General features: G+C 37.6%; 4 protein-coding genes across 6 annotated transcripts; 2 read left to right on the top strand and 2 right to left on the bottom strand.

Moving 5' to 3' along the window:
* Positions 1-879: 879 nt before the first annotated feature.
* Positions 880-3,277, bottom strand: LOC110767136 (Got1/Sft2-like vescicle transport protein family). Its single transcript, XM_021970586.2, has 6 exons — positions 3,066-3,277; positions 2,899-2,952; positions 2,197-2,270; positions 1,888-2,005; positions 1,436-1,494; positions 880-1,172 (listed from the first exon to the last, which is right to left on the bottom strand). Exons 1-6 carry the CDS (start codon positions 3,234-3,236, stop codon positions 1,094-1,096), a joined length of 555 nt encoding a protein of 184 aa, XP_021826278.2. The 5' UTR covers positions 3,237-3,277; the 3' UTR covers positions 880-1,093.
* Positions 3,278-3,446: 169 nt separating this feature from the next.
* ATO (splicing factor-like protein) lies at positions 3,447-7,995 on the top strand. Its single transcript, XM_021970589.2, has 10 exons — positions 3,447-3,745; positions 3,898-4,011; positions 4,325-4,429; positions 4,779-4,927; positions 5,010-5,106; positions 5,611-5,775; positions 6,309-6,380; positions 6,805-6,963; positions 7,104-7,181; positions 7,293-7,995. Exons 1-10 carry the CDS (start codon positions 3,572-3,574, stop codon positions 7,713-7,715), a joined length of 1,536 nt encoding a protein of 511 aa, XP_021826281.2. The 5' UTR covers positions 3,447-3,571; the 3' UTR covers positions 7,716-7,995.
* A 73-nt stretch (positions 7,996-8,068) lies between these two features.
* ORG1 (OBP3-responsive protein 1) lies at positions 8,069-12,457 on the bottom strand. The gene is made up of 14 exons (XM_021970588.2): positions 12,192-12,457; positions 11,571-11,890; positions 11,428-11,471; positions 11,267-11,345; positions 11,068-11,184; positions 10,630-10,812; positions 10,454-10,540; positions 10,151-10,257; positions 9,966-10,053; positions 9,660-9,740; positions 9,493-9,569; positions 9,234-9,369; positions 9,071-9,133; positions 8,069-8,794 (listed from the first exon to the last, which is right to left on the bottom strand). The coding sequence occupies exons 2-14, from the start codon at positions 11,862-11,864 to the stop codon at positions 8,141-8,143; spliced, it is 2,010 nt and encodes a 669-aa protein (XP_021826280.1). The 5' UTR covers positions 11,865-11,890; positions 12,192-12,457; the 3' UTR covers positions 8,069-8,140.
* Positions 12,458-15,048: 2,591 nt separating this feature from the next.
* LOC110767157 (LOW protein: zinc finger CCCH domain protein) lies at positions 15,049-22,922 on the top strand. 3 transcript variants are annotated; one of them, XM_088248334.1, is made up of 5 exons: positions 15,049-16,225; positions 18,600-19,545; positions 19,953-21,327; positions 21,432-21,512; positions 22,098-22,922. In XM_088248334.1, exons 1-5 carry the CDS (start codon positions 15,598-15,600, stop codon positions 22,785-22,787), a joined length of 3,720 nt encoding a protein of 1,239 aa, XP_088104460.1. In that variant the 5' UTR covers positions 15,049-15,597; the 3' UTR covers positions 22,788-22,922. The 3 variants fall into 3 exon arrangements, with proteins under 3 accessions (XP_088104460.1, XP_021826303.2, XP_088104461.1); XM_021970611.2 differs by having other exon boundaries at positions 15,050-16,225; positions 22,095-22,922; XM_088248335.1 differs by having other exon boundaries at positions 16,092-16,230; positions 22,095-22,922.
* Positions 22,923-24,883: the final 1,961 nt, after the last annotated feature.

The following is a 24,883-nucleotide window of genomic DNA, read 5'->3' as shown; positions in this document are numbered from 1 at the left end:
CCCCTTTAATCAGCAGAAGAAGGAAGTCTGCAAAAGGAGGTTATTTGGAGTTTTGGGAAATCAGATACTTGTTCTTCACATTGTCATATACCATTAAACATGCACCAACCATCCTGAGCAGTTCAGATTCTCCTGTTTTCTTCTGGGGCTGGAATTAAAAGGAGGCTGGCTGCTTTGGTGGTTGGTAAAGTAGGGTAACTTTGGACCAACAGAAAACCATTATTGCACAAGGCTTCTTCTAGGCTCACTTTAAAGTTTCTGATAGTCCCCCAAATCATGCATAATGAAGAATTTGTTGCTCATCAGAAACATGGTAAAAGTTCAAAGTCTTCATTGAGCTAAGGTTGCAAGTAAAGCTTAGCCATCCCCTGGTCCACATCTGATGCCAAGATGGAGCTGTTTTTATTTCTCTTTTTGTTGCACATTCCAAGACACCGAGAAAAAGAAAATCATATTAATACAGTTTGGTAGATGATGGTGATTCAATTCAAGAAGGCTCCATCGACAGGGGAAATATCAGTTTGGTAGTTAAAACACATTCTTTTATGTGGTAGGTAGCTATTCTTAAAGTCGTTGGGTATGTATTTCACATGGTGTTCAGCTCACATCTGCCATTTATACATTTCAAGCCTTAAATTCTTTGGTTCTGGGAGAGACGGCGCATACCAACTTTGTACATTTTTTCAGAATGCTATGGCTTGGCATTGGCAAGAAAGAGAGTGAAGTGAGATATTCTTTTGTACGATCTAACAATTAATTGGGCTTCACTAGATTGTCCACTTTATTTCTGTTGTCTGCGATGGGACTTATATTTGGGTCGGTCTCTATGAGGCCCTTTGTTCTATAAATTTAAAATTTTGTACAACAAAAGAGGCAAGCAAAATCAACGAGAAAAGAAGTTGAAATTGGAATATGAAACCAAGGAATATACAATTACTTGTTCTCATAAGGTTTAAAACAATCACAAGCCCAATAAACCCAACTCCCGTAACTGTTATGCCAACAGAAAACTGAACCAATTATGGAAAAGAGATCGAACCCGGATCATAAAATTTCAAGACTCTTAACCCTGAACTGTTTATAATTGCATCATCTAAAGCTCAGTGTCGAATAAACGAATCATCAAATCCGAAACAATTCTTCGAGCAAAAGGAATGTAACTCAAACTGTACCTGAAACAGTTCAGATCATATAAGTTGTCCATATAATGTCTAGCTTCCATACCATGAAACAGTTCGAGCAAAAAGGAATGTAGCTCAGATGAACTATTAGCTTCCATATCATGTTTAGCTTCCATACCATGAAGTACAAATAATATTTTTTCTTAGAATAGTTTGACACTTGACTCGGATGGGGCACAAGGGTGCATGCCCTTCTGCATTTTCTCTGAAGTGGCAAATTTAGTGAGATAGGCGAACATGAAAGGGAAACTTACCAAATAAGGGCGCAGACCTCACATATGATTGCAATTATTGTTAAAATCTTGCTATGGATCTGCACGATGAAAAGGGAAATGTCAAGGTTTCAATTCAATATAATAGATCAATATATTTGGAAGGAATCAATAATCATGTACACTGATACATTGACATGTAAACTGACACGAGCCAGAAAGTGGAGGCTGTGAAGACAAGAAGTTGAAAGCAAGGAAAAGTTATCGACATAATCACCTTGTTCCAATTCTCAGGTATTTAAAGTTTTTAACCTTGACAGTATCATTATGATCATACAGAAACACATGCTGATATTTTATACATACAAAGTGTCTAATCAGGACATGTTTGGGCTCACAGATTACTGAGAATCAGACCCCAAGAACTTTCCAAAGTTGCAGCTATATGATCAAACTTTCTTCGTAATATCATAGGATAAGGATTTCATACTAACCCAGAGAGCACAGATGAGTGCTATAACAACACATCCAAGGTAAATAGCTGTTGCATACACTCGGACAGAATCAAACATCATTCTCATTTGTTGTGCAGGGCCAAAGAGGAAGGCTGTGCTGCCAAACAGGAATACAGGTTAGCATCTGAATGACCTTGATGAATTTTAGTTAAACTCAATCAGAGAAACTTGCATGAGAAAAAAAGAGGTATATTCAACAAGTTTGAGGAATTTCAGTAGATATAATGCCATCACACACCAATTTATGTGGCTCAAGTATATGATGTTGAGAACTCATTTTGGACCTACCTTCCAACTGCCAACAAATTGCCAAAGGTGAACAAAACGGCAAATTTGATGGGTTTGGCAAAGACAATCAATGACTGCCAAAGAAGCAACAGTTATAAGAAAATGCTGCAACGAAATATCAAAAGATTATCCGTACAAATTATCTTGACCAGAAGAACTTTACTTTTCTCATAATTATGTTGCTGTTCTCTGTTCTAGACTGAATTCATTTATCCAGTTATGAAATGCAAACAGAAAGTTTCCTTAGGCATAATACATAAAGTTGAAATTAGCTTAGCTGATGAGGGGAAGCAGAAAAGAGTTTGAAAAGGTAATCTCTCTAATACCTCAAAGTTTAAAATCACATAATTCCTTCGCCATTAACACACCCCTCTTTCCTTGTCAGGAACATTCATGTAAAAGATGAAGATACAATACACGAATGTGCAACAGTGCAAATATTCCTTTTATCTTTCCTTTTTTTCTTGGTTTGCATGTTAAAGGAAGCTAAATACTTTCCATCAGCAAAAGTGGTGAATGGACACATATACAACTACACATTGCGTCCACCACTCTCAAACTGAATCAATTTCACGGAAAATCATGCGTTTATGTAAAGAAAGATACCTGTAAACAGAATAATGCAAATTGAAATCATAACTCAGTAATTCGTTAGAAAAGCATTCGAATTAAAGTTATCTAGAGGGGTAAGAATTCTCATACCAGGAACATACAAACCAGACCAGCCAACAAACAAGCTGCAAACCCGTACATTCTCTGGTAAATTAAAAACCCACAAGCCCAAGAACTATGTGAAGCTAAAAACAAAGAGAACATAGCAAAAACACATATTTCACAACTAAAAATTGAAACTTTCTTTGCTATAGAACCTGAGTAGCAGAGAGAGCACAAAAGCCGTCAGATTCTTCATCCAAGAAGCCCTCTCCTCCCTCCTCATTACCCTCTAGCATAGATTGGTTGAGCTTTGCCCACATTTTTGACAAATTAACCGATCTCTGTCTCTTGCTCTTGCTCTTGCTCTCGCTCTCTTCAAGTTTCATCGGCTTTGAGAAATTTACAGCCTACAGGCCTACAGGTTACAGCAGAAAATGAGAAAAATCGCATTTTTATTAAAAAGAAAATCTTTTTTGAATGACCAGGTGGCAGGAAAAACTTAACCAATAGTAAAGAAACACGTCGCCTTAGTATTTTTAACTTCACCGTCTTTTTTTTTTTCGTCACTATAAAAAAGCATAACACGTTATTTTAGACGGCGTCTTTCACTTCAGAAAGAAAAAAAATTGGTATTTTGGGGTTTTTGCTTCGTCCATACAAAGACAGAGCAAGAGCGCAAAGAGAGAAGCCGTAGCTCCTCCCAAGTGGAAGTTGGCCGGAGATGTCGTCGACGCTACTGGAGGTGACACGTGCCGGTCACGAGGAGGTGGAGCGGCTCGAGCGGCTGATAGTGAAGGACTTCCAGAACGAGCCGCCTTCCAGCAAGGACCGCTTGTATCAGGGCCACCGTGTCCGCCACATGATCGATACCATCTCCTCCACCACCGAAAGACTCGTACGTATTATTCTCTTACTCCCGCTACTGCAATCTTCTATCTTTGAATGCAAGGAATGTGAATTCTAGGTCTGTTTGTATTTGTGGAAACCCTAGGGTTTATGCTTATGCTTTCGAGTATGAATTGTTTGTTATTGTGTGTTTAATTTCAGATTGAGATCTATGAAGATAAAGATAATGCGAGGAAGGATGAGATTGCCGCTCTTGGAGGCCAGACTGCCACTGGCATCAACGTTTTCAGTGCATTTTATGATAGATTGAAAGAGGTATTTCTTTCTTTCTTTCTGTTTTTTGTTTTTGTTTTTAGAGTTGAAATTCAAAGAAGTTATAGTATGGCGTTTTCTAATTTGAGATTTTTAAATGTTGAAAGTTTATTCATCAAATCCTAGTAGTTGCTCCGTCATGGTAGAGGCTTTTGTCATATCTGTATTTTGTGTCTGAGTGTGCGACTTCTGATATTCTAAAATATAGTTTGAGAAACCCAAAACGACAAATTTGAGAAATTATGTAGTTTATCATTTAGTTGGTGATACTGCATGTATTGTAAGATTCTTGATGGAATGTTTGCCCAATGTGCAGATACGTGAGTATCATCGAAAGCATCCAGCTGCACGTGTTGTTGATGCTAATGAGGAAGAAGAGGCACTGCTTAAGGAGGAACCTCAAATTGAGTTCAGCGGAGAGGTCTCTCTCTCTCTCTCTCTCTCTCTCTCTGTGTTTGTATGCATGCTTGTGTAAAGAATGCTTGAGGTTACACAGACAAGTAAACTTACATTGCTTCAATTATTTTCCCTTCCATGCAAGATTTGACAATATTGATTACCAGTAAAATGCTACTTCATTGTTATTTTGTTTTCTAACACTAATTGCATGTATAGTTAGTCAAATAATTCAGAGATGGTTATATCTGGGTATCATCTTGATGTTTTGAGGTTATTGCATTTGTCACTTTGTAAACACTACTTAGTTTGTCACATACATTCTTCCTGTCCTATGATTAAATTTTTTTTGTTTTGTTTTGTTTTGTTTGTAGGAAGCTTTTGGACGGTACCTCGACTTGCATGAATTGTACAACCGGTATATCAATTCTAAATTTGGGGAACCTATCGAATATTCTGCTTACCTTGATGTGTTTTCACAACCACAAAAGATTCCTCGCAAACTCAAACTGAAGTTGTCAAGGTGAAGTGTTGTGTTATTTTCTTTTGCTGCTGCTTTAATTTATTACACGAATTTGGGAATGAGTTTGTTTTGGTTTCTTCAGGCAGTACAGCGAATACATGGAAAATCTACTTGCTTATCTGATTTATTTTTTCCAGCGGACAGAGCCCTTGCAAGATCTTGATAGAATATTTTCAAAGGTTCATTTCAACCCTATCTTCTTTACTTGGATTATTTTCATGTAAGAGCTTTATTTTTAGTCCTGTTTCATATACAAAGTGAATCAGAAATATATATTTGAAGTATTTTTTATAGTTTCCGGTTATGACTTTTCTGGGGTTAGAATGCTATAATTCACTAGTGCTTTACCTTAAATTTGAAGGAGATAATTATAAGTTGTGCAATTGAATGTTCTTTGCTACCATTTTAATGATTGAAAGGCTTGAATCATAATTGGGTATAGTAGCAAGTCATGCTTTGTATGGGCTTTAACAATGTATATGCGTATATATTTCAGGAAGTATTAGAATTTGAGAACCAATTTCTCATGGTTACGTTTGTATTTGTGAACTTCATGCTCTTTGTCTAGAACGGGCTATTGCAAATACATTTAGGCATGATTCATTAAAATTATCTGGATTCTATCAGGATGAGCCTGAGTATTCTTGGATTTGGAATTTTGAAGTATGGTGATTTTTTGGCAGGTTGAAACTGAATTTGAAGAGCAATGGGCAGATGGCAAGGTAAAAGAATGGGAAAATGAGAAGCAAGAAAATGGGCATCTTGAAGATCAGCTTACTTTGATCGATCTTGATTTTTATACCACGGTGGAAGAACTGATGGAAGTGGGTCCTGAAAAGCTAAAGGAGGTAAGGTTGATATTTACAACTTAAAGAGAAAAGTTATTGGCCAAAAATTAGACCTTAAGTTCACACAACTTGAGGTAAAAAGTTATTTTCAAAAATATTGTATAATTGTTCAAAGCCCAAAATTAACTTGTTATTGAATAGGAAGTGGTTTAGTATTAGAGTGGGGGATAGAAATAGAAGGGAATGCGAAAAGTGGAGAGGAAGTTAACTTGTTTGGGAATGGGGGGTTGCCTTGTTTTTTTGTTTTAGAAATCTCAAAATTGAATAGTTATTGTGCAGTCTTTTGTCTGTATTTCTAAAATGAATTGAAAATCTGTGTCATCAATTAATGTTGTTAGATGCATATGGAATTGAAGAATTTGAGAGAGTTTAATGCCACCCAAAAAATAAAGAGTTTGCTTTGTTTAGCAGTATAAGCCGAGTTCAATCTTAAGTTTTATACACATCTTAAGTTCGCACCCTCTCTCTTTCCCCCTCTCGTGTAAAATGAGAAGGAAATTTTTGTTAGCTCATTTCTTTAATTTACCCTCCAGGCACTAGCTTCATTAGGACTGAAGACAGGTGGCACTGTTCAGCAGCGCGCAGAGAGGCTTTTCCTTACAAAGGTGATTGTTCTGCAACTTCTTCTGTTTTTATTTATTTAAAAAAGTAGCCTATTTGAAATGTACTTGTAGGTTCTCTGTGCTCTAGTTTCTTAATCAGTATTCTGGGCAGTATTTGCAATTGGAACTATTTGAAATGTCCTAAAATTGCTTGCTTTTTTGTTTTAATGGGCATAAATAAAACTACTAAATTGGCCAGAAATCAGGATGCCTTGGAAAACTCTTGATACTCTACAGTATTTAAGTGTTAGATTTCCATTTCAAATCATTGCATCGCAGCCTATGTATATGTGTATTATTAACAAATTTGAATCCTTATTGAAATCTGTCTGATAATGGGATATCCTTTTCACTTTAAAAAATTAAAATTAAAAAAATTAAAATTTACATGCGACATATTACTTAATCTCTTAGTTTATTTACGCAGGACACACCTCTGGAAAAGTTGGACAGGAAACATTTTGCCAAGGGTTCGCGAGGTTCAGTACAGAATGGGGCTGCTGCAGCTTCACAAGAAGTTGACAATTCAAAAGAAATTGCTTTATTGGAGGCCAAAGTGAAAAAACTATGCGATTTACTGAATGAGGTTGGCATATGCTGCCTAATTTCTAGTCTCCTATGTTGTTTATGTCTGTTGTCTGTATTTAATTACCGCTTTTCATTGTAATTGTTGAAGTTTGAATACCAGTGAACATTTACAAAAAAATTATCTGCGGAATTTTGCAGGCTATTGAACGAACGAAAGACAACATTGTGAAGAAACAGGCTTTGACATATGAAGAAATTGAAGCAGAACGTGAAGAGGTAATAAATTGAGCCCTCAATAAACATGCTGAAATCTGTACTAATATCTGACAAGTCTTCAAGTTTGTAGTGGTTTTTAACAAATGCTTGATTGGGTTTGACTCCAAGCAGGAAGAGACACAGGCCGATACTGAAAGTGATGACGATGAGCAGCAGATTTACAATCCACTCAAATTGCCGATGGGTTGGGATGGTAAACCCATTCCATACTGGCTGTATAAGCTTCATGGTCTTGGTCAGGAATACAAGTGTGAGATATGTGGGAATTACAGTTACTGGGGGCGTAGAGCTTTTGAGAGACATTTCAAGGAATGGCGACACCAACATGGGATGCGTTGCCTCGGCATACCAAACACCAAGAACTTCAATGAGATCACATCAATTGAGGAAGCAAAAGAACTGTGGAAGAGGATACAAGCACGGCAAGGTGTGAATAAGTGGCGCCCAGATCTTGAAGAAGAGTATGAAGACAGAGAGGGTAACATCTACAATAAGAAGACATATACTGATCTGCAGCGACAGGGGCTGATTTGAGAACGCAATGCTGCTGAGTGGTGCTGTGACAACCCAAGCAATAGTCTCCGGTCGCAACAGAGTTGAGGTGGGATGAGAGAGATTGTAGGTTTTTGGTATTATGTTTTTGTAGCTGAGTGATGAGAAGTACAAGGTCATGGTGTTATGTAGCTGACAAATTTAATCACATTAAAAGTACTCATTCTACCATCCCCGTGCATATAAAGGCTATGCAATTTGGCCTAGGAATTTATTTTTATTTTTTAAAATTATTTATAAAAAGTAGTCTTATACTGCGTTATTTGGGAGTTGGAATTGCTTCATTTTTTACTGGATATTATGAAATCTGTTTTAAAGAAAGAATCACTAACATATGACCGAAAAAAGAAAAGAAAGAATCACTAGCAATTAGACGAGTGCCTGATAAATACACTTTGGAACATGTGTTATTTACAGCTTTCATCAAAACATGACCTTGTGAATAAGAGTGCTGAACCATTTACCCCTCGAATTACCAGCAGCCTGGAGTCGACGTATGTTCCACACACAAGCTTTGACAAATCGAACATTTCAGGTGGGACCTGTGTCCGGACTTCTTGAACTACATTTGTTGCACTATTGATACTTTTACTCAATGGATCACCCAGATTCATCGTTACTTCATCAATGCCACTTGAAACAAGCTTTGCCACCGGAAGGCTCGACGGAGACTCCTTAAACGGCAGTGCTTTCCTCCACTTTCTACCTGACAATTTCTGAGCAAAAGCATCACGAGTGTTTGATGTATTGGAGAGCTTTTCTGTGTTCTTTTCTTCTTCCTTAAGATATAAACGTCTCCCAGCCATTAATCTAAATAAAGAGTTTACTTGGAGCTTCCCATCTACACCAGCCTTGTCATGGGGCCAGTCCTGACCAATCATGACCGTGAAGCTGATGTTGGAGGCAAACAAAAGGCTGGTGTTCAACTTGGAAACTCTTGATACAGTTAGGTGCACGTGACCGATGAGGACTTGTTCAGGAGGTTGCCGAAAGGTTAAACCAATGTGCCTCCCAGTACAGTACAATAGACGCCACTTTCCAGGCAGCAATTCCAGCCAATTCTGCATGTTCAAAATATACAAGGAAAAGAATAGAGTGAGCTTCAACAAGCTATTACAAATCATTGCAAGCATACAAACATTACTTAGAATGTCGTCGAACACTGGCTAAAACCACATTAAAGACCAAACCAAAAAATATTGCACATGCTAAGATTTATTCTTAAACAACAATATTAGAAGTTGGCCATTTTATAAAGGGTATCTAATATCTTAAATGGAATCATATACTAGTTTAAATGAATGCAAGAGACACATGAAGGATACACAATTCATTACCTTTGGCCTTGAATTTGGATTCAGCATCTCCATTAACTCGATGAAGTGGGATAGCCTACTTCGCTAAAACATAAAATTATAGAAGAAGTCAGTGCATCTCCTAATCACCAAGTTTGTGTATTCATAGACTTCCACATACAAAATGCAGGACCCTTGAGGATACCTGAGGCTGGCCGTAAATGTATTCTTCTGAGATTCGCAATGCAGTTGAGCCAAGACCCCATCTGATGATATCAATGGACGGGACTACCCGCCATCGAGGTCCACATAGAAATGGATGAGTAAGAGCATCTAAGCAACTGCAAAGCATTTAAAAAGGATCCTTTTATACAGAATAAGTTCTCACCATAAAAACTAAAAAATACACATTCTAACATCACTTAAAGAGTAGATCCCTGCCTCACTCATGAACAATAATATACCTTACTCTTTTAGAAGGTTCTGTTGCTAGCAATAAGGATAAAAGGTTCCACCCTGCACCCCAATTCCTATCAAGTATCTGCAAGAAAGATAGTAAACCAAAAAAGCTTCATCAAAATGGGAAGGGTCATGAAATCACAGTAAGTTTAACTGAAGGCACATTACTTACTTGGAGTCCAGCGTTTCCAGATGAGGAGTTTCTGTGGAGTATTTGCAACAAAAATTCACGCAAGCATGAAGGATCATTTCCCTGAACTTGCACATTATCAATATTGTTGTTAGAATAAACAAATTCTGAAGTTCAAGTCACACTCGTGGAAGCTAAAACTCCTTTCAATCGCATATTGACCACGGAAACAGAGTCTAACAATTAGACATGTATTTACATAATACTTTACATTTAGGAAAACTTATATGGCTTTGGTATTATATGATCAAAAGGCTGAAAACTATTTTGCAAAACTTCACATTTTACCTTTGTGAGAAATGATTTGAACTTTGTGAATATTAAGGGATCCATGAGTTCCCGCAGCACCATTTTTGCCATCATGAATCCAAGACATCTGGGAAACATGTACGAAACAAAATAAACATTCAGAATTTGCAGAGTTATCTACATAAAACTTTTTTAAAAAATCTTTTTTCATCTCCAAACCATACCTCATGTCAAATGCAATCATCATTTGTCGCCTATCCATGTTATTGTCTGCAGTACCACAATTCGGACTGTCGTCATAAAAGTCAGCAGCATTTCCTAATATTCCTACCTGATAAGGTAAAAAAGATCGTTAGACATTACTCATGTCATTATCTGCAAAACATGGATATCCCGGTTGGCATAAATCCAAGTCCTGAAAGTTATATGGTGCCAGGGAATCTGTATGTATCAGACAAGGTGCTCTAAAAGTAAGGAATAATTGATATCCTGAAATCTGACCCTGGACAGGAAAATCTGGTACTCACTTTAATATGTCTATCCACTGGGCTTATGTGCACATTCTCCAGCCTCAACTCTGTGTGGGCAAGTCCATGGCTGTGCAAGTAATTCACCTGAGTAGAATAAGCATTAGAAACATCATAATCCATCATTTTCTCGATGGAAAATACTACGCACTTAGTACTAAAAGAATCATACGTACTCCAATTAAGAGATCTCTCATTAGTATTCTAATCATTCGCAGTTGCCGAGAAACTGCAGATCCTCCAACTGTATCATCTCCCACCCTTCTAACAGATTCCTTGTCCAATGCAAGAGTAGCCTCCAAGGTTGGAAGCCAATCCGATTGTTGTAGCCAATGTCTTAAAGAAAAACTACCGTGATACTGCAAATAGAAAGAAAAAAAGTTTATCAGTTCTCTGGTATCAGGGAATCAGATGATAAATGCAGGAACAGCGGGAAGATAATCAGTCCCCACATGTGACTCTCCACCAAAGAAAGTAATTTTGCAGGAAAAAACTATCTATCCATTATAGAAGTAGATCAGATGATCAAATTCTTCAGAGAGTATCATGTATGCCAAGTAGAAACTAAAATTAGTGGCAATAAAGGAATTCACGTTACACAGAAAGGGACCTACCCCGTGGACCAGAGTGAATGAGGAACGACCACTAGTTATAGCTGAAGAGATGTAACCATGAACTTGCATTGAATACGAATGGTACATAAGTCTACGCCGAGCTAACTTCTTTAAGACCTAAAGAAATCAACAGTAAATAATTAGAATGAGATGACACGGTACATAACAAAGTAGACAAATTTTAACACAGTCCACAGACCTCTATTGCTCGTTTACCCCTACGCTGAGCTCGAACACTAGTAAGACGTCGAAGTACAACTTGTGTATTATACAAAGGACTGCAATTTCATAACACCAGACCAATAATCAAGCTTGACCTCGCAGTAACATGTGAGTATCTCAAAACACAAGCAAACTTACCTATCAGTGTCCTTCACTATAGCTTCAAAAACTACTTCGCCTGCCTACAAAAAAAGCTCAGATCAATTAGACCGCCGCGAATTCAAGACATCACAAGAACAACAACATTAGGAAATGCAAAAGATAATCCAATCTCTTCATACCCGACCGCCAAGGCCAACACTAACACGGTCGAGAACCTTGAAATCAGAAATCTTGAACTTGATGACATGACCTGATTCTTCCTCCACCGGGACAGATATGTCAGTCTGAGCATTGCCGTCCAATTTCAGTGATGAACAACGCACTCCCAAACATGGTCTTCTCTTCCAATCAGATGACTTCCCAATGGCACGCATAAGGCTCGGTCTGATGCGTCTTGTCGACAAATTTCCACCAACACAAACTACTTCAAAACTTTCAAAACTTGGGCTCAAACCAACCCCACAGAGTGCCATCGAAAGGAGGGAGCTTAAAACACCACCTAACAATAGAAGATGGCATTAAATTTCCGAAATTTCTCACTTAAACTTTATTAGCTAAGCATGGAAAGGAATGTAAGACTAAATTAGTCAAATTCTAAATGTTCCAACACAATTTCTCAAGCAACCAAAGCAAAAACAGAGAAAACCAAAGAAAAAAATGTTGGTTTGACCAGATTAAGTAAAGGTATTGAATTGGAAACGGAAATTCAAAATTTTGCCACCATTCTCGACAGCTGAACATTCTGGCTAGAAAAACTCAGGGGAATAAATGAAAAAAGGAACAAAATTTGCAGAACTTACCGGCAAATAGTGAAAAGGAGGTTGGCCGTTAACGGTTACAGAGAGAAGGAGAAGAAGAGAGTAAGAGTATGTATATAGACGTGAATATATATAAGGTTAAGGAGGAAAGCAGGCGTGAGTGGAAGAGGAGAGTTGCGTGTGTAAGAGACTGGCGGAAGCGTTTTGCCATGGGTTTGTCGCACGTCTACGTCCGCCCGCCCCAAATATCTCCGTCAGCATTAGTTCCTCCTCTTTCTTAGATCACGGCCGTCCGTTAATGGGTTCCAATCATGAAGCGACGGTTCTGATTTGATTGAATTTAATCGGTGTTGGATCCTTTCTATTTTTGTGAACGAACACGAAGCTGGACATTCGTTTGCTTATAATTATGGATTAACATCGAAAGACATCCCCTAGGTTTGGGTTTATTCGCAATATCGACTTTGTGGTATCAATTTTATCAATTTACACCATAGTATTTTTAAACTTGTCCAATTTTATCAATTGAAATAATATTCTATTTCAATTAAACAAAAAAGTGGCCCACACATGCACCACGTCAGTATTTAACGATTGACCACACAGTCAACTTAACGGAATGATAAAATTGGACAAGTCTGAAAACATTGGGGTGTAAATTGATTAAATTGATAACTCGAGGACCATATTGAGAATGACCCCAAACTTAAAGGGTGTCTTCTGATGTTAATCCTATAATTATTGCAGTCATTAATTTGTGCTAAAAGGCCATTACTTGGAGTTAAAATAGTTTTTTTAATAAATTTTTTAACTTTTTCAATTTGAGACAAATTACTGGTGTGTTTATTAATTATGAATTGAAATTAGAATCAGGAATTGGATTCAAATTATGGAGGATTCATGTGTTTACTTCACATCAAGTAATTAAAAAGTAAGTAGGGGCCCATACAAATTCATGATTTTGGAGGAATTCAATTATTGGGTGGGAGGTGGTGTTCTAATTCCTAAAAAATTAACCCATTAGGAATCCATCTTTTTTACCTATTATATCCTCACACAATTTTTAAAATTTCAAATTTGCCATCTACTTTAACTAAACAACGATGACCTTTTAGTAATTAGCACCACTGCCCCAATTTCATATGTTTTAGTAAACAACTTCAATAGGAATCCATAATCTAACTATCCTCAATCCATATAGTTTACTAAATAACTTCAATAGAAATCTAGAATCTAATTCTCCTTCGATTCAATTCATCATAATTCAATTACGAATTAGTAAATATGCCATAAATGAAGTTGAGTTAGAGAACACAATACTTCAAGATCACGAGGAAAAATAATAAATAATTAATGAATTTATCTAACAGGATCTAGTCCAGTAAAAATGATATTGACTTGTAGAGTTGAACTCTCATAGCACATTAACAATATGTTTGTGTGACAACGCATCCCTGAATAAAAAAAAAAATAATGAATTTATAGTGCCGTTGGTACAAAGAGAAAAGAAAAGGATTTAAAGTACCTTTTCAAAATTACCAAACGGTAATATAATCCTTGAAATTGCCTAAATTCTGAAGTTGGGATCAAATCAAATCAATGTGACCCAACAACAAAAGAATGGGTCTACTTTTCATGGGTCCACTATATATTATAATTTATAATATATGGTACAAATATACTTGCTCCTGATATTGGCACAATAGTAAATGGGTTTGTCTCCTAATCACTAGTGGCCATTGCACCCCACTCACCATGGACAGAGATCAATTCCGTGGCCTTTTGGGTCAAACAAAGTCTTCAACTCTTGATGGAACGTAATTCACATGAACGTTTACATTAGGGTTCCTTCCATAATCCATTAGACGTCTGAGTTTTTTTAATTGGACAATATTGGAGGTGATCTCATTCTCATGCACTACAACACATTGATCCGTCGTCGTCCTTATGCCAATGCAAATACCCCATTGGGTTGGGGATCTTTAATTAGACAAAGGAAATACATTAACAGTTCTTTAATTAGAATTAATCGAGTAGTTACTGACTTAATTGGAGAAGATATTAAAGTTGCTCAAGAAACATAAAATATTACATTAACTCAAATAACTTCCCGCTTAACCTATTACGGAACAACCTCATTTACTTATTATACTGTGAATTGTTACATAAAATCGTAAGCATGATTGTCTATATCAATGATAAATTGGCCGTACTGAAATCAAGGACATACTTATTGGCTGGCTACCAAAGTTAATTCGCTTAATGCTACATTCAGAACGACTCGTTTTCATGAGTTGACAACTTTTCAAGATGTTGACACAACTTGAAACTCATAATTGTTGAGTTAAGAAAGCAGTCAAAATAGTTGCAATTCCATGACCATGGAAGGACTGTAATGTTTCAGTTTTTTCTTTTCTTCTTCTTCTAGTACTATTATATTCCACCGTACATCCTGTCTTTATATGGCTTCATAAAATTAGAAAAGCAAAATGACACACCCTACTTGTGATCGTAAATGGGAGTTATTTTGAAGATAAAAAACTCAATTAATCATCTTTTTTTATACAAGTGATAATTTATTTTTCGAACTCGGGTGAGTGGGAATCGACCAATTTGACTAATCTCATGTCTATACTCAACTAATCATTTTTAATTATATTTAATGATATTATTATTTTTAGTTGTTATCAATACATTTTATACATTTTTTTTTTGGGTCAATATATACATTTTATACTTGGAAGGAAAAGATAAGTACTTATTCATCTATTTATTATTTTTAAGTTGGATTAGAAAAAATTAGAATCAGATGAATCCTAAAGGGAATCGAAATAAACTCGAAATCCTAAGGGCAATCGTGTCAGATAAAACACAATCTGTCCCCCAAGTCGTCTCTGAGTCTCATTAACTCTCCGAATCCGATAAACAAAAAAACAGAAACCCTTCGCGTCTTTGCTCGCTTTCACTCTCTCTCTCTCTCTCTCTCTCTCTCTCTAACATCACATGTTTTTCCACATTTATCCCCAACCGACGCCAAGAGTCTCTATTTCTCTCAGATGTAATCTTCACCATCTTCGATCCCAATCTCACACCCATTCACCGTCTACCCCCCGGCGATCCGTAATCTCCGGTTCCGGCCGCCGGCTACTCTACCCTTTCAGTTAGATTTTTCTGCGGCTGGTTCAACCCTTGAAAATTGTCTACTTTATTTACAATTAGGGTTTTCAATTTTGGTCATTGAAGTATTCCGTTTCCTTACAATTAGGGTTTCAGTCTCCAATCTGAGCACCGAGTCTATCTCAGCAATTTGAATCTGGGTTTCCTTATTCATTTTCAGCGTTCAATTTTTTGTTAGGAGAGATATCAGGGTTTTATTTTAAATTTTGAATTTTTGAGATTTTGGTACCTTGCGAGGATTCAAGGTTAGGGTTTTGAGTGTTTCGCAGTGATGCCGAGGAGTTCAAGGCACAAATCAAGTAAGCATAGCTCGAGGGATGCCAGGGAGTACTCGGATTCGGAGAAAGATTCGAGCTTAAAGGATCGGAAGAGCAAGGAAGAGAGTGGTGGTGTTAGGGTTTCAAAGGATTCAGGCTCCACTGAGAAGCGGAAGCTTGATTTGAAGGATGGGAAAGACTCGTATGGTGGCTCCGGTAATGGGGACTATTCTGAGGATTTAGTATCGTCTAAGCGGCGCAAGGAGAGGGTTGATTACGGAGGGAGTGATAGATGGAATGGCGGCGAGGATGATCACAGAGGAAGTGGTGAGGGGTCGAAGAAGTCATCGAAGGCACCCGGGGAGTCCAAGAGTAAGAAAAGAGATGAGAGTGTGGAATTGTATGCAGAGGGCAGTGAGGTGAAGAAGAGTACTAGTGGTAGTGGAAAGGGTGAAGGGAAGCATAGGGATAGAGATAGGGATAGGGATAAGGACTCGATTCGAAAGGAGGGTAAGGAAGGCGGTGGAGCAGAGAAGGAGAGGGAGAAGGAGAAGGAAAAGAAAGGTAAAGATGGGAGAGCTGAGAGATTGGTCAGTGGCGATGAACAACGAGTTCCCGCAAAGCAGGTCAATGAAAAAACTGGTAAGGTAACTGAATGGGTTTATTAGTTATTGTGTATTTTGTACGACTTTATAGATTTTTTGCGAGCAATATGTTACTTATCATGAGTAGTTAACTGTATATGGATATATGCTTACGGTTTTGTTCCCCTCCCCTCTCACTTTTATGCATAAGAGAATGTTCCTAGTTTCTAAGATGCTGACTTTGCATTCAGTTTAGTTCATCGTAGTTTTTTGTAATTTATTGCGATGGATGTTAGTATAAATACACCATTATGTTTTAATCCATCTTTATTTGATTGTAATGCTTTGTTTGAACTATAATTGCATTGAAATACTAACCATGGTATAGCTCAGTAATGGGATACTATGTATCTGAGTAACCTTCATATCGTCCAATTCAGATTTCAGAATTCACTATCAAGGACCATTTGATATACTACTTAAATAAAAAAATCAAACTCATGTAATGTGGAATGAGAATACGAAATGTGATAGCTTGGGGGTAGGTTCGTTCAAGTGATAAGGTGTCTTAGGTTTGGAGGTTTTGGCTATAGTTCCTATTTATTTGGAACTTAAATTTGATATAAGATATGATAAGGAATTCCTTTCAAAAAGCAAAGAAAATTAAGAACATCATTTAGGAGATTGCAAAAAAATTTCATTGGATGTTGAATTCTTCGACAGGGTTAAGGATTAGATGAGAGGAATAAAAATTTGGAGTGGGCCATATTGGATTAGAAAGAGTTTCGAGCACAATTTGAACGAAAAAAAGATCAGTTTGATTGAAGTCAGATTTTTGAAGGGGAAGATCCTGTTAAGATTAGATTTTTGATACATTGTAGATCATCAATATGAGTGACTAGAAGCGGAAAGTTTGACTTGAATACGTTCTCCTTAAACACAATCACACATGCACCTTTAAAACCTATCACAATCCTTAATGTGTGAAAATTTCTGTATAATGGCGTTTTTTGTTATTTGTATTATATAGATATATTTTGATTTAAGTTGAGTGGATGATCTGAAAGTGCTCGCTACTAGGGCTGCTCGTAATATTTCATATCTAGTGGATGCTGCAATTCAGCTTTGTTGTGGGACCCAGTTTGGTCTTTTCTATTGACAATCACATTCCTGGTCATTATTAATTTATTAGTCACTTAAATACCATAGGCTTTCTATGGAAATTTTGTCCTTGACTGTTGTGCTCAGATTTATTTTTGTACTTGCCAAATTACAGTGGAGACAATTCAATTAATATTTATTTCTTCGGAAACTAACAATGAGGTGACATGTTGGATTGACCCACGTTGCTTGAGGTTGAGTGTGGTTATCTAACACATGACTTGGCAAATACTCATTGGTCTACTTGACGTGGCTGTCTGAACTCTAGATTTGGAAAATAATTGTATTTGATTTGTTAACTCTCATTTCTAAGATATGGATGGTTGCATGGGATAGTGCAGTGGGCGTCCAAATTGAGTCTGTAAAACTAACCTGTCTGCTATTACTTTTCAACATTCTTTGAGTTAAGGTGGGATTGATACATACTGTTGAGCAATTTGGAGGTTTAGCTGTTTTCCTTAATTTCCAATGACTTTGGAGTGAAAATTAAGGAAAACATGCTATTGGTTTCTTGTTGATTATTTAAATGGTTGCTTGCTCTCATGAAGATGGAAAAAATTGATTTGAGTCGTGGTTTCTGTTTCTTTTATTCAGATGTTTATGAGTTATAATTGTATTACTTGTCTATCTGAGGTATCATATTTCCTTTATCTGTAAGTTCAATATCTTTCCTTAACAAGGTGTATTGATTTAGTTTCTTAACTTCTCTTTTCCCCCTCTTTTGTGTTATTTGTTTTGAGATGTTGTAACTAGGTTTTCCTCGTTTACTTTGACGATGTGGATTCCAACTCTTCACTGCATTGCCTGTCTGTTCATTGATTTATAACCCCTTTTTCCTTTCAAAATTTCGGGCGATAAACCCTCATTTTGATGACTTGAATGGGTCCAGGAACTTAATGAAGCCAAGAGACTGTTATATGTGTGCAAGGGTTTATTCAGTCAGTCGTGTTAACATTAATTTTTGCCCTTAACTGATTCATTTTTAGTGAACATTTAATTTTTTTTTTTGGAAATGGAACTATTTTTATGAAGCACCAATTAGTGGTGTTAATTTCTGGTTAAACTTACTGCTGTTAAATGAAGAGGTAAAGAGGTCAGATCATATTGTTTAGGAAGAGAGGGTTCCATGTTATACCTTTTTCCACATTATCCTATATTTTAGTATTTATGGGTTGACAATCTGTACATGAATCTGTTATTAGAATTAGGTTTTGTGAATTCAACTTTATTTTGGAACACCATTTTATGTCTTAATCTTTGTGGTGTTGCAGATTTAAATGCACGGAATGAGTTGGAAAGTCCCGAGTCAGAGAACCAGATGGAGAGACGGATGAGGAAAAGGAGAGATGAATTTGGTGATGGGGATAAGCATCTAGATGATGTTGAAGACATCAATGATGGTCGATTATCTTCTAGGGATGATTTTGGCAGGGATGGCAGGCAGAAAGATGAGAAGCGGAAGGATGAGAGATACAGAGAAAAATATCGGGAAGATATGGATAGGGACAATAAGCACCGAGATGACAAGCAAAGAGATGAACGCCCTACAAAAGATCAACCTAGCAGCAAGTCTGATGATAAGCATTTAAGGGAAGAAAAAGATATGACAGAAACGCAACCGAAGAGATCCAAGCTTCAGGATGGTGAGCGCAAAGGAGAGCATGACCGCGATCGCGATCGCAACAGGGACCGTGACTCATATCATGCCCGCGATCGTGACCGCTACCATGATCGTGAACGTGAACATGGGTGGGATCATGGTCGTGACCGTGACCGTGACCGTGATTACGATCGGGATTGGGATTGGGATCGGGATCGTGAGCGGGATGGGGACCGTGAGCGAGATCGCAATCATGACCGTGATCGTGATCGTGGCCGTGAACGTGACAGAGATGGCGATCGAGATCGCGACCGCGATTATGACCGGGACTACGATGGGTCACATCTTGATGATCGCAGCACGAGATGCAGAGATAGCAGCAGGGGAAAGAAAAGATCCCCGGATGATCGTGATGATTGTAGTGATACTAAGTCTAGAGGAATCAAAGCTCGGTACTCTGACTTGGAAAAGAAGTCATCAAGCGGTGATAGAGTTGAGTCAGATGTTAATAAGGGAAGATCTCAGTCGAGGCAAGCTTATGCAGACACTATATTGAGCAGCAATAAGCGGAGGACCTCCCCCAGTTCTAATTCACATGTTGGCATGGATGAGTACAGGTAGTTCTCTCTCTCTCTCTCTCTCTCTCACATTCCTTACGTAATTGGGAAAATGTGATTAGAGTTGGCATATCTCGGATTCATTTTATTATCACGCATTTGCAGATTTGTTCATCTTCTGTTAATGTTGTTTTTTTTTTTGGCATGTTTCTATCGGTGAAAAGACTTGACTTGTTTTAATATTGTAAGCTTTAATTTGGTTTACATTTAGAATTTATGATATCCATGCAGAGCAGTTGTGAAGACGAATAATTTTGTCTATTATAACTCATAACAGTATGAAAGAATCCATGTGTAAAGATTTTCAATGTTGTAAAGGGAATTTGTGGTTGTGTTTTAACCATTTTATTTTTGGAGGCATTTTTGTGTTATATAGTAATTTACCATAATTTTTCTTCTGTTACAAGGTATCTGAATCCAGATGATTTGAAGTATAGGGATTCTGTGGCAGAGCAGAGGACCAAAGCAATTCCTCCCAGAGATGGATCTGGTCTCTCTGGAGTTTCAGAAAGAGGTTCCAAGTACAGATCCATGGAAAAACCCATTAAAATGGATGATGGCCATTTAGGGGAGCTGTCAAATGAAAAGTGTGCAAGTTCTAAGGCTTCACCTCTGGCCTTGATGGAAAGATCTCCTTCATCATCAAATATTGACCGTAGGTATACGAACAGAACTGGTGTCAGACGGAGTCTTGACATTGAAGAAACAGGTCGGAGAAGCAGTGCTTCCATTGATAATAGAGATTTCTCTAATACTGAGGATAGACTTAGTCGGGAGTTGCCATCAGAGAAGCCTTTGGTGGATGACTCATCACCAGCTGATTCATCAGCTCACAATAGGAGTAGTCAGAGTAATTTATCTTTGTTTCCTCATCCCAATTTCAGGGCCGGAGTTGACAGCCCTTCTTTTGTTGGTTCATTGGAAGAAGATGGTAGAGTTAATTCCAATGCACGTTATAGAAGGGGTAGTGATCCCAATTTGGTTCGAGGGCATGGTAATGCATGGAGGGGTGTCCCAAACTGGACGGCACCACTCCCAAATGGCTTCATGCATTTTCAGCATGGAGCACCTCATGGTGGCTTTCAAGGGATGCTACCTCAGTTTCCAGCTCCACCAATTTTTGGTGTTAGACCTTCAATGGAAATTAACCACTCTGGGATTCCTTATCATATTTCTGATGCTGATAGATTTTCCAGTCATTTGCGCCCACTCGGGTGGCAGAATATGATGGATGGTTCAGGTCCTTCTCACTTGCATCTATGGGATGGGAGTAATGGTGCCTTTAGGGATGAGACTCACATGTATGGGGGTGCCGAATGGGATCAGAACAGGCATCCAATGAATGCTCGTGGATGGGAATCCAGTGCTGATACATGGAAAGTACATAACAATGATGTGAAAAGGGACTTGCCCTCCCCAGCTCAGAAGGATGATTATCCCATGCAGGCCCTTGTGGATGATGCTGTGGCTGGGCAGGCAGGTCAGATATCTCATCATGAAGATAACCTGGATCATGGAGTTCGTGCTAAAACTGTTGAAACAAGGTCCATTGTAACTTCTCCTCCAAAGGAGTCTATGTCTAAACTTGGTCATGAGAAGTCACCTGTTCGCTCTAAATCGCCCAGCGATGATTTCCCTTGTTTAAGTCATTATTATCTCTCCAAGCTTGACATTTCAGCAGACCTTGCTCATCCTGAGTTGTATAGCCAGTGTATGAGCATACTGGATACTGATGGGAGTTCCACCGTTGATGAAGATGCTACAACACTTACAATTTTGAAGGTACAGATTCTTTGCAAAAATTTGTTCTATTTGTTTTTCCTTATAGAATCTAGTCTTACTGAATGCTATTGTATCTTTGCATCTTCTCTCCTAATGTCATACAGGGTGCAAGGGCTGGTTTGGGATCATCCAAAACCTTTTCGACTTCCTCACTTTTTCCTCCTTTGAAGGATTCTGTCTTTCAGGTATACTTTATGATGAATGATAATGTTACACACTTCTTTCTATATTGATATCTTGTTCATATACATTATCTGTTCATTTGTATTGTTTGTAATTACCTGAGGCTGCAAGTAGTGGGTATGAAAATACTGATTTTGATTTTTTCTTTGAAAAAAACAAACTGGAATCTCTCCTCTCTGTTGCTTGGAAAATCAGGATATTGAATTTATGCATGGGATAGAGAAAATACTTCAATAATTCTCGTGCTTTATTATTTGGTTGGAATTATTATCATACCAAGTTGTTATTATTCTCGTCCTTTTTGTATGTATTGGTTCACTTGTTATATTTCCTGGTATGTTTTCAAACCAAGTTGAGAGCAGTTTTTCTAATGTATCTTGATTATTGGTTGGTTGTTTAGTTCTCTTTTAAGTTACTCTGGATTACCAAATGTTTACTACTGTTTCTAATTTTTGGTTTTACTTTGATGCTTTACTTTGTCTTCTTTTATTGCTTCAATTTGAATTGGCCATCAAATACTACCCTGATTCTAGTTGGTAGTTCTGCATCCTAGTTGGTTTGACATATTGTTTTCTGACTCGCAGAAGGCTATGAATCTTTACAAGAAGCAGAGGATGAAAATAAGAGGCTTGCCATTTATCGCTGGTGGAACACTGGATATTATATTAGGATCTAATCAGGAGAATATGGAAGCAAAAGTCCCCTGTGATGTGGAGAAAGTAGAGGAGTTAGTCCCTACTTATGATTCCAAAATGACAGATGCTCCACTGTCAAGTTTAGGTGAGAAGAATGTTGTCACTGCTTCAACCGATAGTGCTGAGGAAAAACCGGAGGTGCCGGTGTCAACACCCAGTCCTGAGGTGCAGAACGATATCTGCCTGGTTTCTCCTAAGTTGGAAATGCGAGTTGAAGATTATAGTGGAAGCAATGCAGGAGAGCCTCAAACACTTTTAAATGGGGCGGAAATGGATTACTCCTCTGAGCTGGTTAAATTAGAGGTGGGGGATGCAAATGGTTTCTCATCGATTGATAACTCGGCTCTTGCTACCTCCACTTTACCTGCTGCTGGTAACGACTTGAATGTTATTAGCAAGACTGAAGATGATAACTCTATACATTACCCAAAGGAAGGTGCGGCTGATACAATAACTGGTCCTTTAGTAATACCAGAGGGATCCCCAAAGGCTAAGGCTTGTGAGGCTTTGATGTCTGGGTCTAATGAGTCTGATTCGGTAATTTTAAGTCGGATACATCATTCTCCTGAAAGTACACATTGAGACAATTTCTTTCTATATCCATGTTTCCTTTTTGGTTTCTTACTTTTACTGCCTTTAAGTTCATTATGCTCATGCTATTTTCTGTGGCTTCTCGTTTCAGCAAGGAAATAAAATCAAAATATGGTTTTTTCTGCCCCTCGAGCTTGGTCCATAATGTTTGTTTTTCTTCCAGCCCTTGCCTTGGCTTTCTTTGTTGCGTTAACTTCCTTTACTGTTTGTCGTTTCTTGTTTTTTATTGTCCTGCATTATCACCATTTTCTTCAAAACCACTAATTTGCTACCTGAAATTCTGGCATGGTATGCTTTTTCTCTGCTTCCCTACGTGCTTATCCTATCTTCTTCCACCCATACTCATACCATACTTGCCAAGTTTGTGTTTCTTAGCAATAATTAATTCACATCAATATGCTTTTTAAGTGTTTAGTTATGAGATTGCTGCATGCAGATAGGAAACTGGGACTGGGATCAGTAACTAATTCCCAATGTACCCAAAAAAAAGAAAGAAAAAAGATCTAGTCTTGAGTTTTGTTTTATTTGCTAGTTTCTCTGTGTTTCGAACAATAGGATAAAACCAGTCTTTTTCTCAATCCGCATATTATCTAAGATTTAATTCTTGTTTTATTTTTCTTCTGTTATCTCATTGAATATATACACAAATGCTTTGTGGGTTAGGATTTTTGGTTTTTTGTTTTTTATTTTTTTGGTTTAGCATTAAAGTAGTTTCTCGCACGGATTTACCCCGTCCGTTTGGATGGATGATAGATTTTTCTTTCAATTAAATTCCTTTCAAAATTGTTGAAAGACTAGGCAAAAATTGATTATTTCAGGTTAAGGATCGCTCTATGATGAATGCTTCCTAACCTTAAATCACTTATATTCTATTTTATACATGCAGATTGTCAAAGGAGAATTAGAGAAAAACAGAAAAATTTACCCTTAAAAGAAGAAAAAAAGATTAATTCGATTGACTAACCCATTGGAAATAATCAATTTTAGATGAGGTGGATTTTTAAAATAAATAAAAAATCTAATATACGAGGTAACATTGTTTACTTAAAATAAAAAAAAAGTTTAATCCTATATCCCCAATTTGATTAAGAAACTTGCATTGATGAGGTGTCTTTGGACACTCAGCAAGCCCAACTGCCAGAATGTTTTGTACAGAAACCGGGCCTGGGCCTGAATGTCAGACCAGTTAATGCAAATGATATATTCTTCGCAAGAAGCCTGCACTAACAGAGCCGAAGAAACAAAGGTCATCTGATGGACCAAAGCTTATGCACTCTGCAATTTCAGAGCATAGATGATGATGGTGGTACTGATTGGGCGCTTGCGGAATGCAAGAAGCAGAAGATGATGATGAGGTTGAAGAAGAAAAATGTCAATAAAGGCAACGGCTCAGTCAACAAGATCACTCCGAAGAGGAAAGAACCAAGTAGTCTTTCCTCATCAGCTCATCATGACTTGCCTGAAGCATTCAAGAGAAAAATTGACAATGGCTTTGGTGATAGAGAAGGAACTGACCAAAACTGATCTAGAAACGAGTGGTAACAGGATGTCAATGCCTCTGAACGAAATCACGTCGACTGATTTCTTGGAAGAGGATGAGAGAGGTAGGCTTGAGAAAGAGGAGACAATGAATGTTCAACTGATAGACCCTGGTCTTGTACAAGGAGATGTAAACTTGAGGCGGTGGGACATGAAAAAGAAGAATGGGAAAAACCACAGCATAATGTATGTGTTGAGAACTCAGTGGGGTGATGTTGCTAAGAAAAACCATCTTAAAAAAAAAAAAGATCTTGTTCAAGTTTGGTCGTTCGGGTTAACGGAGAGCAGAGAAATTGAAGAAAGGAGAGATGGGAATAATAGTGGGGGAAGTAGTATGACCAATGGGTCTAACTATTCAAGTCCAAGCCCTAGTGAAAGTGGCAGCAAACATGAACAAGCTGCACGCATGGAAGATAGAAGATGAAAGGCTTTTTAAAGGCTCTGACTTTAAATCTTTCGTTTTGTTTGTAAATTTCTATCTTATTGAGCTTTCATTTAATATCTAACTTTTATGTATATATGATACGTTAAGATGTTTGTTATGTGTC

This window comes from Prunus avium, chromosome 2, assembly GCF_965620075.1.
Source record: "Prunus avium chromosome 2, drPruAviu1.hap1.1, whole genome shotgun sequence".
NCBI lineage: Eukaryota > Viridiplantae > Streptophyta > Magnoliopsida > Rosales > Rosaceae > Prunus > Prunus avium.
Note: the sequence above shows the minus strand (reverse complement) of the source record. Positions and strands in the feature narration are given on the sequence as shown.